The sequence below is a fragment of the Lytechinus pictus genome, chromosome 5 (genome assembly GCF_037042905.1).
Source record: "Lytechinus pictus isolate F3 Inbred chromosome 5, Lp3.0, whole genome shotgun sequence".
Taxonomy (NCBI): domain Eukaryota; kingdom Metazoa; phylum Echinodermata; class Echinoidea; order Temnopleuroida; family Toxopneustidae; genus Lytechinus; species Lytechinus pictus.
The window spans coordinates 29,060,645-29,079,436 of NC_087249.1; the positions used below are offsets into that span (position 1 = coordinate 29,060,645).

The following is an 18,792-nucleotide window of genomic DNA, read 5'->3' on the forward strand; positions in this document are numbered from 1 at the left end:
CAAGTATAAGTCAGCGCCTTGAGCACATAATCAATGTGGATTTGGCGCTTTATAAATACTCTATATTATTATTATTATTATTAGTTATTTATTGCCGCGACTTTTTTAATCATAATGGAGACACATCATTTACACATGTATGAAAAAGAGAATCAATTATGATTTCATGTAATAACATAAGAAATAGGAAAGTGGCTGACATCATCAGCCCACTTAATGAATATATATGATGATGTGCATATAACTGTTTTGATACACTTTAAAATTGACACACTTTAAAATTCAATAACTTCGTTATTTGTTGTCCGATTTTGATGAAATTTTCAGCATTTTGCTCAGTGAATTTTACTTTCAGTCCGGACCATCCCTTTAAGCCATCTAATAATAGGGTCTACTAGATCCGGATATGAGACTGTTTACCCGGCCGGGACCGGACCGGGCGTTGTGGCGTGCGCCTGTAATCCAAGCTATGTTCGAGCTAGGTTCGAGCCCTGGTCACGTCTTTCGGATGGTGACGTTGAAAGGTCGGTCCAGACGTAAATAATCATATCTGACTAAACACGTCTGACAAAACTGAAATACACACACTCACACAGTCACACACACACCCGTTGATGACCCGGCGCTGACCTGCTGTCTGATGAGACAAGGCGTGCGCAATAACAATGCTGTCTGATGAGACAAGGCGTGCGCAATAACAATGTTCAACAACGAATCTACCGTACTAATTCAATTTGTATCGATCTGGCTGGAGCTATAGCTCCATGGATCTAGTTAAAATTGCTACTGTGCAGTACTAGATCTCGGCCGCGCCGGCCAGTTTCCCTAGCTAGGCCTCAGTGTTGACGATGGGAGAAGATACCGTGTATGACGTTTGCGTGATAGGAGCTGGTATGGTGGGGTCAGCTGCTGCCAAATGGCTTTGTAAATTGCAACGGGAAACTAAAATCTGTCTGGTTGGGCCTCAAGAACCTACAGAAGAGGTAAACACCTTCATTAGTCAAGATTCAATATGTATTTATTCAATTTAGCAGCCACGAAGGCTGAATTGGCGTTGAATTTACAAATAAAAACATAGAAATTGCACATAGACATGAATGAAATCTAAACTACAATAATAATCTTAATTCATTTGAACCATAATAATTCAAATATCTAGTGATAATTCAAGTTTACAATAATAATGATTCTAATTTGCAATTCTAATTTCGATTAACCGTACAATTTCAATGAACAATAATGATTGCAAAATAAGAGAAATGATAAGTTGAGTGTGTGTAAGGAAGCGGTTATTAAAGTGATGCTACATGTAATTACGAGTAGGCCTACTGGCAGGCTGGGGCTACAGAAAAATATACATGTTCATATAATTGATGGAGCATTTACAAGTAGAACGTAAAGAAGAAAAAACGGTCCTGCTGAACAAAAAATCGTAAAGGTTCAACATAATGGAGATAAAGATATATGGAACGGGAGGGGGGGGGGTAAAAAACATCTTTCAGCAAATTATTATTTAAGTTTCAAAATAAATGGGGTATTGTTTCAAAATAGGATAAAGGCATAATCTGTCAAATTGGCCATTGTTTCGTTCATCTGCTGTTTGCAATATAAACGAATATATAATTACTTAAACATACATAGGAAATTGATAATATTCAACATGGATATAAAAAGGGTAATACATTATAAGATCAATTCATTTGGGGAAATACATAGCACATTTAAACTTCATGGAAACATTATGTGTGTTACTCATCTATCATTTAAAAGCCTGATTAGATAGGGCATGGTACTTTTCTTGTATCGTTCTGTGCGGCACTTCGTCAGTCTATATTTCTCACTATTTCGGAGGGCTCTGAATTCGGATTGTTTGGGGAGTACGTAGCCAATGGGGATAGAACTTTTCAAGGGACAGTGCAAATTTCATACACAAAGTGACACGTCTGTCATACAAGGTTGAAAGTGCATTATCATATGAGTAATAATCTTTGCCAAAAATTATACGCAATGCTCTTTTCTGGATAGATTCTATTTGTTGGCTGTTATGGACGAGTGCCACACAGGTGCACAGTACTCTAGTATGGGTCGTAGATAGCATGTAAAGATAGTTAGCAGGTCTTTTCTAGAGAGGTTGAACTTTTTCAGACTACGAATCATGTACAGTTTTTTACTTGCTCTGGATACGATGTCAGTGACGTGAAGACTCCACTTCAAGTCATTTTGGATTGAGACACCCAACAGTTTTACATGATCTGAATTTTCGATGACTTGATTAGAGATGCTAACTGGTTGTGGCAATGGGGGGTTTCTACCGAAAGACACTTGAAGGGATTGACATTTACTAGGGTTCTACACCAAGTCTCTAGTTCGTGCACAGCGACTGAAATGCTGCCAGTGGATGTTGATGATCGACTCTCTGCCAGTGTAAGATCATCAACATACTACCACCTAGGGACCGATGATTCAAGGAGGGCATCATTCACGAGTGCGAGGAAGAGTAAGGGGCCCAATCGTGTCCCTTGAGGGACGCCAGCATGTGTTACTCGCTGGTCTGATAATTCACCATACCTCTATACCTCACCCGTTGGGTTCTTTGGGTTAGGAAACTCGACAGCCATGGGGATTAGTTCAGGTGTAGCTCCAAGAGAAAAGAGTTTGCGAATAGCAATGTTGTGATCTACAAGATCGAATGCTTTTGAAAAGTCAGTCAGTACCACTGTTGAGGTATAACCAGGTTTGTCAGCATTGGAATGAAGGAAGTCTAAAAGTTAACAAGGTAGTGCGTGGTAGATGTCTTAGCCTTGTTTCCATATTGATGAGGGTCCAATGTGCCTTCTATGTCTCGGAGTAGCCACTTGCAAACAAATTTTTCAGCAAGTTTTGCGAAATGGCTGGTGAGGGCAATCGGTCTCAGTTTATCAATGGTTGCAGGGGAAGATTTAGGAACAGAAACTATTGTTGACTCTTTCCATTGTTGTGGTACAATACCTTGTTCCAGTCAAGCATTGATTATTTCGCAGATCGGTGTGGAAATTTCGAGGGCATATTCTCTGATCAAGCGGGTAGAACCACAACATCATGACCGTCAAGTTGCCCAGGAAAAACCAGTAAGACCAGTAAGAATCTTTACTGGTTTCCAGTATATTTTTACTGGGCCAGTTGATTTTTAACTGGACCAGTAAAAATCAACTGGAGACCAGTTCCAACAATTGCATTCCAGTTGAAGCAATTAGTAATACCAGTTTGATTGTTTTTCATCAAACTGGTGTTACTGGTCCAATAAATGGTTTCCAGAAGATTTTTACTGGTTTCCAGTATCATTGTTATTGATATTGTAATTATTATTATTAATAATATTATTATCATAAATATCAAGTATTAACATTATCATTAAAATAATTATTTCCTTTAATTATGATTAAGATCAAAGCAAGATATATTCCTCTGATATAGTCAACTGGTCTAAAGTAATTCATTGTTTGAAATTGAACTGGTCAAGACCAGTAATACCAGTAATTCTGATGATGCTGATCACGTGGTTTACCTCATTTGCATATTTCCTATTTTTAAAAGAAAAATCAGGATTTAGAATAGATCCTTGCAATAACAAATCTAACAATATAACAAATCAAATGCATGTAATAAATTGATCCAGTAAGACCATTACGAGGACCAGTTCGACCAGTTCGAGGACCAGTCAGACCAGTAGAAAATACCAGTAAAGACCATCTTGAATTGGATACCAGTATGAAGACCAGTGAGACCAGTAACAACCACCAGAAACAAGACCAGTATAAATAAACTCCAGTAATTCAAGACCAGTTTAATTTTTAACTGGACCAGTACAATTTTAACTGGACCAGTATGACCAGTTAGACCAGTAAGCCGATCTTCCAATTTCTAGAGTTACCAGTTAAAATTTTACTGGTCTAACTGGTCCAGTGGAACTGGTTTTTCCTTCTGGGTGGGTATGTATGCGATTTTTTTTTTGCTGAAAGTTGTATTCTAGGCGGAGGCTGCAGTTATTGCCATTGCTGTGAACGCAAGCGATACGTCTGATCTGGCAAAGACTATAGTCTTCGCCAGATCAGACGTATCCCTTACGTTCAGCATAACAGCAAAGACAATAACTGCAGCCTCCGCCTAGATTATAGGCTATAGTATAGGGCGTCTACTTCAAGAATCCGACGGGTGCCACTTGGGCATTCTTGGGCATTTTTTTAGATTGACGTCATAGGCCACTCCCAATATGACTTTCATTTTTTACGAATTAAACATGTCATTTTTGGTATTAAATTAAAGCTAATGAAAAATCAAATGCTAAAAATATGGATCACTCGGCCTTTAAATCGTGCATATATATATCAGTTAAAGGTCAGTTAAGGTCATAAAAGGTCAAATTGAATTACAAATGCAAGTAATACGTACGGAATAAACATATTATGTTATATCAAATTAAAGCTTATGGAAAATGAAATGTACATTGAATTCCGCTCATGAAAAGTCAAATAAACTCGGGAGTTTATCAGTACTTTAAAAAGTGTAACATTTAATTTTGTATCATATCAAGATGTGATTCCAAATAATCTACAGAGATGTAACATTTTACATCATGTATTGTTATATTCCTCTCTCAACTGTCCTCTGCCTCATTCCTCTTCGACCATAATGCTCGTCGCATTCCCCTTCCTCAACAATCTCGACTGCATGTGTCTGCCTTAGCTGTATGCTTCGTTTGACATTTGCAGTATGAATTATGAAATATATGATTCGACGGCTGACCAGCAACAGCATTAAGCCTCATAGAACAGGGTGACACTGATTTGCATCTGCAAGCAAGTTAATTCATGGGAGCAATACGGGCAGGCCTAATGTCCTGTTCTACGTACTATCAGCGACTATCAGTTATCTTCTGAAGATGACGGGAGTAGAAAAGCATATATAACTTCTCTGACAACACTGACATTTTTGTTCTACCAGACTGTTCTCCTTTTAGCGTTTACACAGGTCTTCTGCATACTGATAAAAGTAATTGATATTAAAGTTATGGTATTGAAACTAGGAGAAAAAAGCTGGCTGTGCACAAACAATTCCCAATTAGGTTGGGATACCATGTTGTGGCAATTTGGCAAGGGAAAGACTTCCACTCTGAATTTACTGCTCGAATAAGATCTTACTCTGGTAGAGCCTGATGCAGAAGAAGTGGATTGGATCAATCAAATCTGTAGTATTTATACTTTATCTCTTTCTTAACTAATAATAAATGTAAAGGTCTCTCTAATATTACTTAGCATTACCTCATATTATTTAGTAAGAAGAAAGATGCTCCAAAGATTTGAGCCTACGCCAACTAAAAAGTCAGCAAAATGATCCATATATTTGCATTTGACTTTTCATTAGCTTTAATTTGATACCAAATATGATATGTTTATTTCGTAAAATATGAAAGTCATATTCCAGAGGTATGTGAAAAAGTGGGCGTGGCCTAAGACGTCAATTTAAAAAAAATGCCCAAGAGTGCCCAGGTGCCACCCATCGGATTCTTGAAGCAGACACCCCATACTACAACTTCCAGCAAAAAAATCCCATACATACCAAACTTGACGGTCATGCAATAATTTTGATCATATCTACCTGACTACATTGATTTGTCGATGAAGCAAACCGTGAACTTTTAAAGGGCAAAAAGTTACAGTTTGATTTTAAAAGTCTTAAAATGGTGAGGGAGGGAAATGACAGAAATAGCAGTATAATGAAATATCCTTTCCTGATATTGCTCAGGTCCAAATCAGTTTCACAAACATCTAATTACTGTATAAGCTGTTATTTTCGCGAATTGCCGATCGACCGCGAAAATATTTACGCATTTAGTAATTGGTGCCAATGTCCCCAACATCAAAACTTTGCTATTGTAAACATCCTGTGTAGTGGAAAATTGAGATAAGTACCTACAAAAATTAAGGTTCGAAAAGTACGGTAAGCAATTCGAAAAGTCAGAAAGAATTTTACTTTTTTATTTCTCAAACAAAATCAGAGCCTTAATTATTTCCAAATATATGTTTATCAATATATATTCAGTCAATGCAATATTACAATGTATTTTCCATAAAATAATTTGATTTTATTGTCAATGATTGACTCTATACACAGGTGTATTGGCAGCTATTTGCATACTCAATAATATTCATAAGTCACACGACCAAAGGTTTTAGAATTTGTTCACAAAAGTCAAAATGTTTGCACTGAAACCAACTTAAAAAAAAATGAATTTAACAAAACATAACTTCCAAAGATTACTTTTACAGATCAAACTGTGACATGATGAATTTTCAAATCTAAAGGTACAAAAAAATGAAATTTAAGCAATTTTTTCACACTTTGTAACTGTTTTTTACAGGGAAATATTTATGTACAAAAGACACATCACAATTGGGGTTTCAAGGAGCATCTTTTTGCACCTGTTTTGCGCTATTTTTGTTTCTCTGCTGTGGAAGTGTTTGATACATCTTCCGATCGCGAATTGCACAACCCGTGAAAATGTGGGACCCCGCGATTCGCAAAAAAATCTGTACGCGAAATAACAGCTTATACAGTACCATACAGTACAAGTGATTTTATTTTAGGAATGAATGAATGAACACAAAATCATTTATGTACGTTTAGGCTAGATTCATTTTTTTTAGTGTAGCATGTATTATTGTTTTACTATTGGGTGTCAACAAGTGAAATAACAAACTTCCAAAAGAGACTGTATGAGCCTCAGGATTTTAGATTACAATGATATTTGTTTGTCTTGAGTATTATGTTGTCAACTGTAATGTAAGTTCAAGTAAAAAAAAAAACCTGAATCATTCATTTAATTCCTGATTTAACCAAAATTACCCCCATACAGGAATGGCAGTCTGAAAAGCGAGAAATATTTTCATCTCACTATGATGAAGGCAGACTGACAAGGGAAATTGATGAGAGTCCAATTTGGGGTATCCTTGCCAGAAGATCAATTCAGCGATACAGACAAATTGAAAAGGAAAGTGGTGAGTTCTTAACTTTTTACCCGTTGCCTGCTGAAACCAGGTGGTCCCTGTACTATACGCCTATATAAAGATGGGGAGTTACAAAATCAAGTATTCAATGGGTTAACCATTTGCATCACAGTCATATAATATAGTACTAAAAAGTTCAACATCAACACTCCTTCACTACACCCCTCTCTCTAGGTATCATATAGTTGTCCCTCGTTTAAAAAATTAAAACCACTAATTGTATATAACTCAATCTAGACAGGCTTTCATACATGTGTCAGTAGTATTCACTAATGAGTTTCTTAATTGATTTTTTTTTAATATATGTCCCTTTATCATCATCATCATCATCATCATCTGGTAAGGGATAAAGGCACGAGCTTGTAGTTATATCAGTCACTTCTTGTAGGGTTGTTACTAATGTTGAAAATGGCTACTTCATGAGCTTGCATGCAGGAGTCAATGAAAGCTCAAAGTGCGTGTTCAACCCCGCACGCATACATTCGTAATTCCGAAGCTTCGTTATTCCGAAGGTTCGGATATTCCGAAGGTTCGTTATTCCGAAGGTTCGTATTTCCGAAGGTTCGTAATTCCGAAGGTTCGTTAGTCCGAAAACGAAATGAGGTTCGTAATTCCGAAGGTTCGTTAGTCCGAAAACAAAGTTAGGTTCGTAATTCCGAAGGTTCGTTAATCCGAAAAAGAAATGAGGTTCGTAATTCCGAAGGTTCGTTTGACCGAAAACTAAATGATTAACTAACCTTATTTCGTTTTCGGACTAACGAACCTTCGGAACAATGAACTTTATTTCGTTTTCGGATAAACGAACCTTCGGAACAATGAACCTTATTTCGTTTTCGGATTAACGAACCTTCGGAACATCGAACCTTATTTCGTTTTCGGATTATCGAACCTTCGGAATAACGCCACAAATGTTCGGATTAACGAACCCTTTTACGTTTTCGGATTAACGAACATCGAGGTATAGGCAATTTGCGTGTTTCGGAATTACGAACCTTCGGAATTACTAAGTGTAACCGTTCTGCCCGTATTAATGTCGGCCTACCTCTTTTGAATATGTCTGTTGTTGACATTTGTAATCTACGTCACCAACTTTGCACGCCATTATTGCATGATAAAAAAAAACAATGACATTATCAACCATATCAACATATCAGTCCTGTCATATGACTATATGGTAAGGCAAAGGTTCAAGGGAATTGCTGACTCTTTGGAATTATGACTGCACATCAAATATTTATTCATGTTTGATATAATGCCAGAACAAATGTGCATGTGTGCCAACACAGCTGGAGCTTAGTCTCCAAGCACAGACTGATATTTGACACTTTAACCAATAACAGGTCTTGAGTAAAGAATATACGCCAAAGGCTCTGTCTGTGAGCCATGCACTCTTAAAAATGTTGGGCAACATACGGTCCACACAACAATTGGTTAAAACTTTATCCAATTCTGGGTAGTTTTACACCAATAATGTGTGCTTTGGGTGAAAACTACACATTATTGGTGTAAAACTACCCAGAATTGGATAAAGTTTTAACCAATTGTTGTGTGGACCGTATGTTGCCCAACATTTTTAAGAGTGTGTGAATCTAGTCTCACTACTTCAGACTCTGCATTATGCACTTTGCGAATTGCAAAAATTAAGGGTCTGCATGCAAACTAGCTGGAGCTCCAAGATATACAGGGGGGGGGTGCACTTTCTTGACAAGCAAAAAAAAAAGAGGGGTTATCACCATTCCTGCAAGGCTAGCTTGAATCAGCGTCTATGCCAACACTTGTGTTGGCAAACATTAAAAACAGCAACCTTTGATAGTTGAATCCTCCATTCTATACACAACAAAAAAATAAAGTCCCCCCCCCTAAATCAAATCGCTCTAACCTTTAAACGGAATAATTTTGAAATATATTTCGTAAGTGTTTTTCTACACTCGATTAGCAACTCCTGGGGAAAATTAGATTGATCAATTGAGTCATGCTTGAGTAATCAAAGATTGAATTAAAAATGACAATATCACGAGTCGTTTTTCAGATTGCGTAAGTACAAAGTTGGCCAAAGATTGTTTTGGGTGAATTGTATGGTGTTAATGCTGTTTTACTATCCATCATTTAGCCACTCCACACAAAATTTTGATAACGTATGTTCATGATTGAGTGAGCACATTTTTTGTGACGTATCATCATAGGGCTTTATGGTAGTATCCTCTATAACTTGTTAAAACATGTTAAAATTGGAACATGTTAGCAGCTCCCACAATTTCTCGCCCCCTCCCAATTTTCAAATTGTGGATCCACCACTGATTTGTCCATAAATTCAACCGAACCCTAGAAATTGTTAGGAAAATAATACATTTATGCAGTATAAAGAGTATTTTATCTCTACGTTTTCGAATGTGCCCGCTCAACCATGTTACTTCTGCCAACATTTTTTTTCATGAAACTTCACACATGGCTTCAGAGTGACACTCTCCAAAAGGCGCGCACACCAAAATAATCATTCGACATTGCACAGAGTGGGGCCAAGGCCTTGAACTTTCTTCTTATTTGCATAATTTTCGAATCTTGTGTGCTCACTGACTGAAGCATTAGACATCGGGATTTTCATAAAAATCAAATAAAATGAACTATGCAAGAATCTTTGTGACAGATATCCATACACTGCAAAAACTCCGGTGTTGATTTAACACCAGCCTGGAATCTATATGTCCACACCAGAAAATTATTGAAACAACACCAGTTTGGAATCAAACCGATGCTGTTTTGATACCAATTGGTGTTGTATAAACACCCATCTGGTGTTAGACTAATACCAAAACCGGTGTTGTTTAACACTTCTCTGGTGTGGACATATATAGATTCCGGGCTGGTGTTAAATCAGGACCTGAGTTTTTGCAGTGTAGTTAGCAAATGCCCTTTTTTCCAATAACGTAAAAAAGAGCTAATCACATTCCACATGTTCATTCAAGCGTGAATGTTAAATTAAACGCCTTTGAATCATTGAAGCATGTTAATTGGTCATGAACACCCCCCCCCCCTCAAAAAAAAAAAAAAAAAAAAAAAAGGAGAAAAGATTATTTCAGTTACCAAACAATACTTACGTATGGTATTTGAAAATCGTGTTTTTTGTTTTCATGGAACCGTGAAATGATGAATATTCTTGAAGATACTCTTCCCGAAAAAAATTGTGGTCATCATATTTGATCATTTTATCGATAGAAATGTGTAAAAAATCCAATTATACAAAATTTTGACTTGTGTTTATTCAACCATGAAATTTAGCATAAAAAGTTAAATTGTCTTTTAGAAAGTACCTTTTACAAGCCTTCTGAATATTTTTCATGATGAGAATGTGGAATTCGTTCCAATAAAGTGGAATCAAAGTCATGATATTTGGCTTGTGACTTTTGCCTTCTGGTGGCGCTCACTGAAGCATGACACAAAATACGTCCGCAACATTCTCTCAGAGGGTAGCTTATAAATTTACCTACACGCTCATGTAAAATAAATTAAAAACTCCCAGTGGTTCGGAAATTATGGATGTTTGTTTCAGAGGGATTTACTTTTTTGTTGTGTATATTATGCTTAATACATGTATGAATCACCTGTTGCCCTGAATTTTATCAGTTAACATGCATCAGTCAAGTGAAAGTGTATAGTACTAATTTTGTATTGTATTGCTATCACAAGCCAAACATCAGAAGAAATATAGATTAATATCTCTTTTATAGCTTGTGAGAACCTCTTTTACTTTCGCTGATGTGGTTTACTCTTTACTCTCTTTTACTTTGATCTATAATTTTTGAAGAAAAAGATATCAGAAATATCAGATGTCATTGTTCAGTACATATGGACATATTTTAAGTTCGGATCCCTATTTGAGATTGATCAATGAACCATTTGATGGATCAACTTCAAATTTTGCAAGGATGCATTCATCTAGGTAGATTTGGGGGTACACAAGGTTAAACACCAAAGGGTAATTACCATGAGGTAATTGTATGTATATATGATTGTGTATGTGAAAATGGCTCATTCTTCTGATAAATATTCAGCAAGTAATTATTTTCATGGTCTGAAGTATGGAAAAGTTTTATACTAAAATGTATTACACTCTGCTTATTCTTGAGAGCTCATTATAACTCTTTTTTTAAAGAATATAATCAGTATCAATTTTACCACCTTATACATGCCTCAAGACTGTGAATCGTTCACAATAATTATGCACGTTTGGTAATTGTTAACGTTTACTGTTTGTAATGCAATGATACTTATTGCCCTTTTTTCATGTACATAACTCCATCTATTATATAACTTTTACTCTGTAGTTTTCATTATTACAATGGTGCCACAGCTTACTTTCTAGGCGAGTATTGCTACCTAGTAGATACATGTACGTATTGTATGTAGTATTGTGATCATTTTCTGGTTCTAAAGTTTATTCATTCATTCATTCATATCATGTACCATTAATAGATTTTATAAAATAAAGATGTTAAGTGTGCAATTTTATAAAGATCAGGCGATGGGCATGATGGGGGAGGCATGAATTTCAACTGTACACAGATGAGAATCAATATTTTGAAGGTAATCCCTATTTTTTATTGTTTTCTCAGGCATAAATTTCTACCATGAAGTTGGTTGTATACACGCTTATGGGGAGGATTGTGCGAGTTTTCTTAAAACAGTCGAGAATGTGCAACAGATGGGACAGATTTACTACCAATCTTTAAATGCATCCGGTCTTCAAGCGCAGTTTCCCTACCTACACGCAGAGAAGAGCTGGCAAATTCTGTACAACTTCAAAAATGCAGGCTACGTCAGAGCGAGGAAATTTGTGGCAGCTCAACAGAAAATAGCTGCATCTCATGGGTGTGATATCATCAATGATGTCGTGATTAATCTCCAAGACGACGTGAGAGAGGGGAGACGAAAGGACAGTTTTGTAAAGATTGTGTGTAAAAGTGGCCGTGATGTTAAAGCCAAACGCGTACTGCTCTGTACAGGTGCCTTTTCCAACAGCTATGACTTGTTACCAAAGGGCAAACAGATTGAGTTCTTTCCCATAGAGGTGTCGGTGGTAAAAGCTGAATTGAAGAAGGAGGATGCGCTGAAAATGGCAGACATGCCAGGAATCCTGTCCAGAATACCAGGAAAAGAATGCTACATACTGCCTCCAATGAAATATCCAAACGGTAAGTGAGCATTAGCTCAACTGCGGGGCTGCATGAGATATTAACAATATTATAATGTTGTGATGCTGAAACTGTAAGGAATTATTATATTTGGGTTCTATATCATCTCTCATTGTAATGTTATTAAAAATGTTATATATTCATACATCTCTTACAAATATATAAATATAATGGAGAAGCAATCGGAACCTAAGCTACATCTCATTTTATGTCCAAATTTTCCTTCCATGATTCCACAGGAAAATATTACATCAAGATAGGAGGATACAACACTGACTTCACTGTTCTGGGTAGTCACCAAGAGATTGTAAATTGGTTCCGATCACAAGCTCAGTATGAAGACGATACAAACGAAGCTATTGATCTCTTGAAACTTATGGTTAAAGGTAAAAGTAACTAGCTAGAAGAATGTGTTGTTAAGATTTGTCAGACCCCTCTTTTGCAGATCACTTTCTGAAACAAACGCAACATAAAGGGTCTTAACAATAATTGCAGTCGCCAAAGATTTCTTAACCCTAAATAGACTGGGCTATTTTGATGCCTAAGAAGACTGGGGGGGGGGGGGGGGGGCTGATTCAGCCCCCCCTATGATCTCGGCCGTCGACCGCGCGATTGCGACGAAAATTGGCACGTGCATTACCCATGGCAAAATCTCCAAGACTGTAGGATCAAATTTTCCAAAAAATCTCATAATTTATTAATTATGCTAATTTATGCGTAAAATCAAAGATTTGCTCTAATTCACTAAATAAGGCCTCTAAACTGCTAATTTTTCATTCACAGACTCTTTGAAGGATTCTGATCAAATGTACTGTAAAAAAGATTCAATATCACAATTTTTTTCTTATGTATTTTATTGTTTTTAAAATTTCTTATGTATTTCTTTGTTTTTCGACTTTTTGTTTTTTATTGTTTTTTCAATGGAAATCGTCTGCTACTTTATTCTGACCATAAACAAGATGAAATTAATTGAGTTTGATTAGTAAAATTGAAAATAATGATACATTTATGAATTTTGGCTAAAAACACAATTTGCATTGGATTTGTACCTGGATTTGTACACAAATTCACGTTTTTTAGCAATTTCGTGTCGACATGCACTTACAAAATGTTGCGTAATTTCGGAAGCACGTACCCGGGCGTCGCAAATTTGGTCTCAAAAGTTGCGCAAGACTTGGAAAGAAAAAAGTCATGGAACGGCGCGGCGCCAGCTTTTCGCGTTACAGATTTATCGCGAAAAATGTAGAGGGGGGGGGGGGGGCTGACAGTCTTTTTAGGGTTAAGTATTTTTACCCATATCCTTATATGTGATTTACACAGATCTGTTTATGACACCAGAATTTGAATCCTTTTTTTCTTAATTTTCTGGTGTTTTATAGTACAAACACAATATTATGATATCAGAAAAAAATTATTTCTTATATGATTCTATGAGAAAAAAATTGTAGTCACTATTTGACCATTGGTATATGGAAGAACCACTTGCATGTGATAATACCCCCATTTATGAATATCAACCTGTTGTCAGGGGGAGGGAACCTCTTAGGTGAGCAATTCTTTCTCAAGGAATAGAGAGGCATTATTAGCATACCAACTTTTCGACAAATGCTGTACTAGGGGTGGCAGCAATTATATGAATGTATGAAATATTTGACATCTTCTGGAAATATATATTTCTCTCCTCCTTAATGCCTGGTTTCTTGCCTTCTGCAGTGTCGGCTGCCTTTGTCAATATCATCCATAAATGTCAGTCTTCTGTATTTTCTACTCATTTGGATTTGTTCCATGACCAGGTGGGTGTTTCATAAAGCTGTTCGTAAGTTAAGAGCGACTTTAAGAACGACTGGTGATAATTTCTTGTGGTAAATGGTATATTCATTGGCGATGGTTTAGCGCGTAAGAAAGGATCACCAGTCGTTCTTAAAGTCGCTCTTAACTTACAAACAGCTTTATGAAACGGCCCCCTGTTATACATAATTCAATCTTCCATCTCTTCCTGGGTCTTCTTCTGGTCTTTGTTCTCTATTCTTAGTGTTCATCGCATTTTTAACGGGCATGCTCCATCTATTCTCACAACATACCATCTCATTCGGATCTCTCTGTAGGGCCTGTTTAAGTCCACCCCCCAAAAAAATAAAAGTTGATTTTAATAAAAAGCGAAAAATCCAACAAGCGAACCCTGAAAATTTCATCAAAATCGGATGTAAAATAAGAAAGTTATGACATTTTTAACTTTCGATTAATTTCACAAAATAGTTATATGCACATCCTGGTCGGTGTGCAAATGAGGGGACAGATGGCATCATTCACTATTTCTTTTTGTATTTTATCATATGAAATATCCCAATTTTCTCATTGTCATGAGAAACAAAGTTTTATTCCTCTCTGAACATTACCATTGTTATAACATCTTATGATTCAGGTAAGTTGGTCCTTAATGTCAAATTGGTAAAAATTAGAATATTGTATAATTCAAACAATTAAAAACTAAAGAAATAGTGAGTGATGGTCATCATCGACTCTCTCATTTTCATGTCACTGAATTGAGCATAAAAAATAAGCGAAATTTTAAAATATCGTAACTTTCTTATTTTACATCCGATTTTGATCAAATTTTCAGAATTATTTCTCTACTTATTCAAATCAAAAATTTTTGGGGGTGGATTTGACCTTTAAGGACTTTGCTATTATGGCAAGTACCAAGCTAACATAGCTCATCAGCTAATCACATTCAATGGCAAAGTTACCAAAGTTGGAACTCTCTATGAAATGGGTCCTTTCTCATTGATGTCATTCATCCCTACATCCTTCCTGATATCAGTTATCACTCGCTCTCTCTCCTTTTGTCTTTCAGTCTTTCTGTATCTTCATTCATTAAGTCTATTTCATTATATATTGCTTCCTGAATTCTTTCCCCGTCTCTGCCCATTGCCCATGAATCTGCATCATGCCGTCACACCATACATCTCCTTTCTTGGTTCACAGGTTTGCATCCAGTCTCTTTGATAACCGCTTCCTGCGTCAGCTCTCACACACCAACCAAACTCTTTTATTGTGACATGATAACACCACACGTAGGAGCTCTGATGGGTATGTCTGGTCAAGGGGCAAAATCCAGCGATGAGATTGGTCGCATGGGGGCGAAGATGATTGCCAAGGGCTCCTGGGATTACGATCTTCCAGCAGGACTCTTCAGCTTGAAGTACAAGAAAGCTGATAATGCTAAACTCTAATGAGATGGGGCAATAGACTCATTGAAATATCTGAATTATTAAAGCAATATTTTCTAGAGTTTTTATTCAAGATTTATTACTTTATGACATACATGAAATAATCCTATCATGGGAGAAGTAACCATGTTAAAGATATCAGGAGATGTTAAGCTATGATTAGATGAATCATGGAAATCATCTGAAATATTGAGCAATATATTTTTTAGAAACTGCAGAAATTTTTTAGCTGATATAAAGGAAAATACATTCTATTATCACATGATCATATCATAGCAAACAGCATCATGTAAAGATAGAAGCAAACTGTGATAAGATATGGTGGCAATATAGTCAAATAAATACATGTGACCCATTTCATAAAACATGTGAAAATAACCTATTTGCAATAACAGTTTATAGCAACTGAAATCATTCCATTTGATTGGCTGACAGTAAACTTGTTTTATAAACATTATAACAAGTCTTTTTGAAACAGGACCCTGATATTTTATGTTTTCAGATAATTGGCAATTCCATAGAAATTGTCCAACATAGATGGAGTTGGTAATACTTTATATAGTTGTAATAACCTGGTACAAAGAATAATATGCTATGAAAAGGACCTTGAACCTCATTGGGAAAAGCAAAATTATAGCAATTATATATTTTCCCTTCAGTGGCAGTATAACAGAGAGATATGTCCTAATTTCAAAGGAAAAGCCAAGTATTTTATACATGTATTTTTCTTATTATATAAATTGTTTTACTTAATACTGTATTTTCTTGCCTATTCTTGTCATTGAAGCAAATCAATTAACCATCTTAAGTGAAAATTTATATTTGTGACAGATTTTAAAATAATGTCCGGAAAATCATTCAATATTTTACCTCTTTCCCTTTCATTTCCTTTCTGGGATGGTATTTCACTACTGCTCCCTCTCTAGTAATTCTGCAATGTCATCTTGATGGCATGGGTCTGATTCTGCTTTGAGTCACCAGTCATCTTGATGGCATGGGTTCATATCCCACTGCTGCCACCACTCTTGTAAGTCTGATTCTGCTTTGAGTTATCAGTCATCTTGATGACATGGGTTCATATCCCACTGCTACCACCACTCTTGTAAGCCTGATTCTGCTTTGAGTTATCAGTCATCTTGATGACATGGGTTCATATCCCACTACTACCACCTCTTGGAAGTCTGATTCTGCTTTGAGTTATCAGTCATCTTGATGACATGGGTTCATATCCCACTGCTACCACCACTCTTGTAAGTCTGATTCTGCTTTGAGTTATCAGTCATCTTGATGACATGGGTTCATATCCCACTGCTACCACCACTCTTGGAAGTCTGATTCTGCTTGTAGTCACCAGTCATCTTGATGGTATGGATTCTTATCCCACTGCTGCCACCACTCTTGTAAGTCTGATTCTGCTTTGGGTCACCAGTTATCTTGATGACATGGGCTTATATCCCACTGCTACCACCAGTCTGATTCTGCTTTGAGTCACCAGTCATCTTGATGGTATGGGTTCTTATCCCACTGCTGCCACCACTCTTGTAAGTCTGATTCTGCTTTGAGTCACCAGTCATCTTGATGACATGGGTTCATATCCCACTGCTACCACCACTCTTGTAAGTCTGATTCTGCTTTGAGTTATCAGTCATCTTGATGACATGGGTTCATATCCCACTGCTACCACCACTCTTGGAAGTCTGATTCTGCTTGTAGTCACCAGTCATCTTGATGGTATGGGTTCTTATCCCACTGCTGCCACCACTCTTGTAAGTCTGATTCTGCTTTGGGTCACCAGTTATCTTGATGACATGGGCTTATATCCCACTGCTACCACCAGTCTGATTCTGCTTTGAGTCACCAGTCATCTTGATGGTATGGGTTCTTATCCCACTGCTGCCACAACTCTTGTAAGTCTGATTCTGCTTTGAGTCACCAGTCATCTTGATGACATGGGTTCATATCCCACTGCTACCACCACTCTTGTAAGTCTGATTCTGCTTTGAGTTATCAGTCATCTTGATGACATGGGTTCATATCCCACTGCTACCATCACTCTTGGAAGTCTGATTCTGCTTTTAGTCATCAGTCATCTTGATGGTATGGGTTCTTATCCCACTGCTGCCACCACTCTTGTAAGTCTGATTCTGCTTTGAGTCACCAGTCATCTTGATGACATGGGTTCATATCCCACTGCTGCCACCACTCTTGTAAGCCTGATTCTGCTTTGAGTCTGATTCTGCTTTGAGTTATCAGTCATCTTGATGACATGGGTTCATATCCCACTGCTACCACCACTCTTGGAAGTCTGATTCTGCTTTGAGTCTGATTCTGCTTTGAGTTATCAGTCATCTTGATGACATGGGTTCATATCCCACTGCTACCACCACTCTTGTAAGTCTGATTCTGCTTTGAGTTATCAGTCTTTGACTATATTGCCACCATATCTTATCACAGTTTGCTTCTATCTTTACATGATGCTGTTTGCTATATGCTGTCATCACTCTTGTAAGTCTGATTCTGCTTTGAGTCACCAGTCATCTTGATGGCATGGGTTCATATCCCACTGCTGTCATCACTCTTGTAAGTCTGATTCTGCTTTGAGTCACCAGTCATCTTGATAGCATGGGTTCATATCCCACTGCTGTCACCACTCTTGTAAGTCTGATTCTGATTTGAGTCTGATTCTGCTTTGAGTCGTCAGTCATCTTGATGACATGGGTTCATATCCCACTGCTGTCACCACTCTTGTAAGTCTGATTCTGCTTTGAGTTTTATGGTATAAGAAAAGGAGCAAAGTCCCTGTTTTATCGACCGCTTCAGTTTCAGAAAAATACTGAAATTTATGTCAATATTGAATTGTAAAGAATGGGAGAAGGGCTTCAAAAAAGAGAAAAATGTGATTCAATGCATATGCTAATACATAACTCTCGGTACTCACATTAACAATTGCTACTTGAAGCCCTCTCTGTGAATTTCTATGAACTTAGTACTCAAACAAAATTAGAAAATTATTTTTATTCCATATTTCATGTGATAAATACAATTATTTTATATTTTATAAAATGAAATAAAAAGAAATAAGTGAGTGTGTGTTGATCATTTCCCTCATAGGAATACCGCCTATAATGTGAATATCACTTGTGAAAACAAGCAATTCCTTTTTCTTTATATGAGCAATTTTTATTTTAAATGCCTTTCTGATATTGCAACTTTAGTGCTAATCTTGTCGATTTATAGAGCTGTAATGAAACATTTATTGTAGAGATATCTTTGCATTGAAAGCAATTCTTGTAGGTTTGTGGGTCTTATGTTCTAGCTAGGCCAGCATAC

General features: G+C 36.8%; 1 protein-coding gene across 1 annotated transcript; it reads left to right on the forward strand.

Annotated features, from left to right (window-relative positions):
• The first annotated feature begins 658 nt into the window (after positions 1 to 658).
• LOC129262151 (uncharacterized) lies at positions 659 to 18,735 on the forward strand. The gene is made up of 5 exons (XM_054900204.2): positions 659 to 983; positions 6,893 to 7,034; positions 11,654 to 12,232; positions 12,472 to 12,618; positions 15,218 to 18,735. Exons 1-5 carry the CDS (start codon positions 849 to 851, stop codon positions 15,463 to 15,465), a joined length of 1,251 nt encoding a protein of 416 aa, XP_054756179.1. The 5' UTR covers positions 659 to 848; the 3' UTR covers positions 15,466 to 18,735.
• The last annotated feature ends 57 nt before the right edge of the window (positions 18,736 to 18,792 follow it).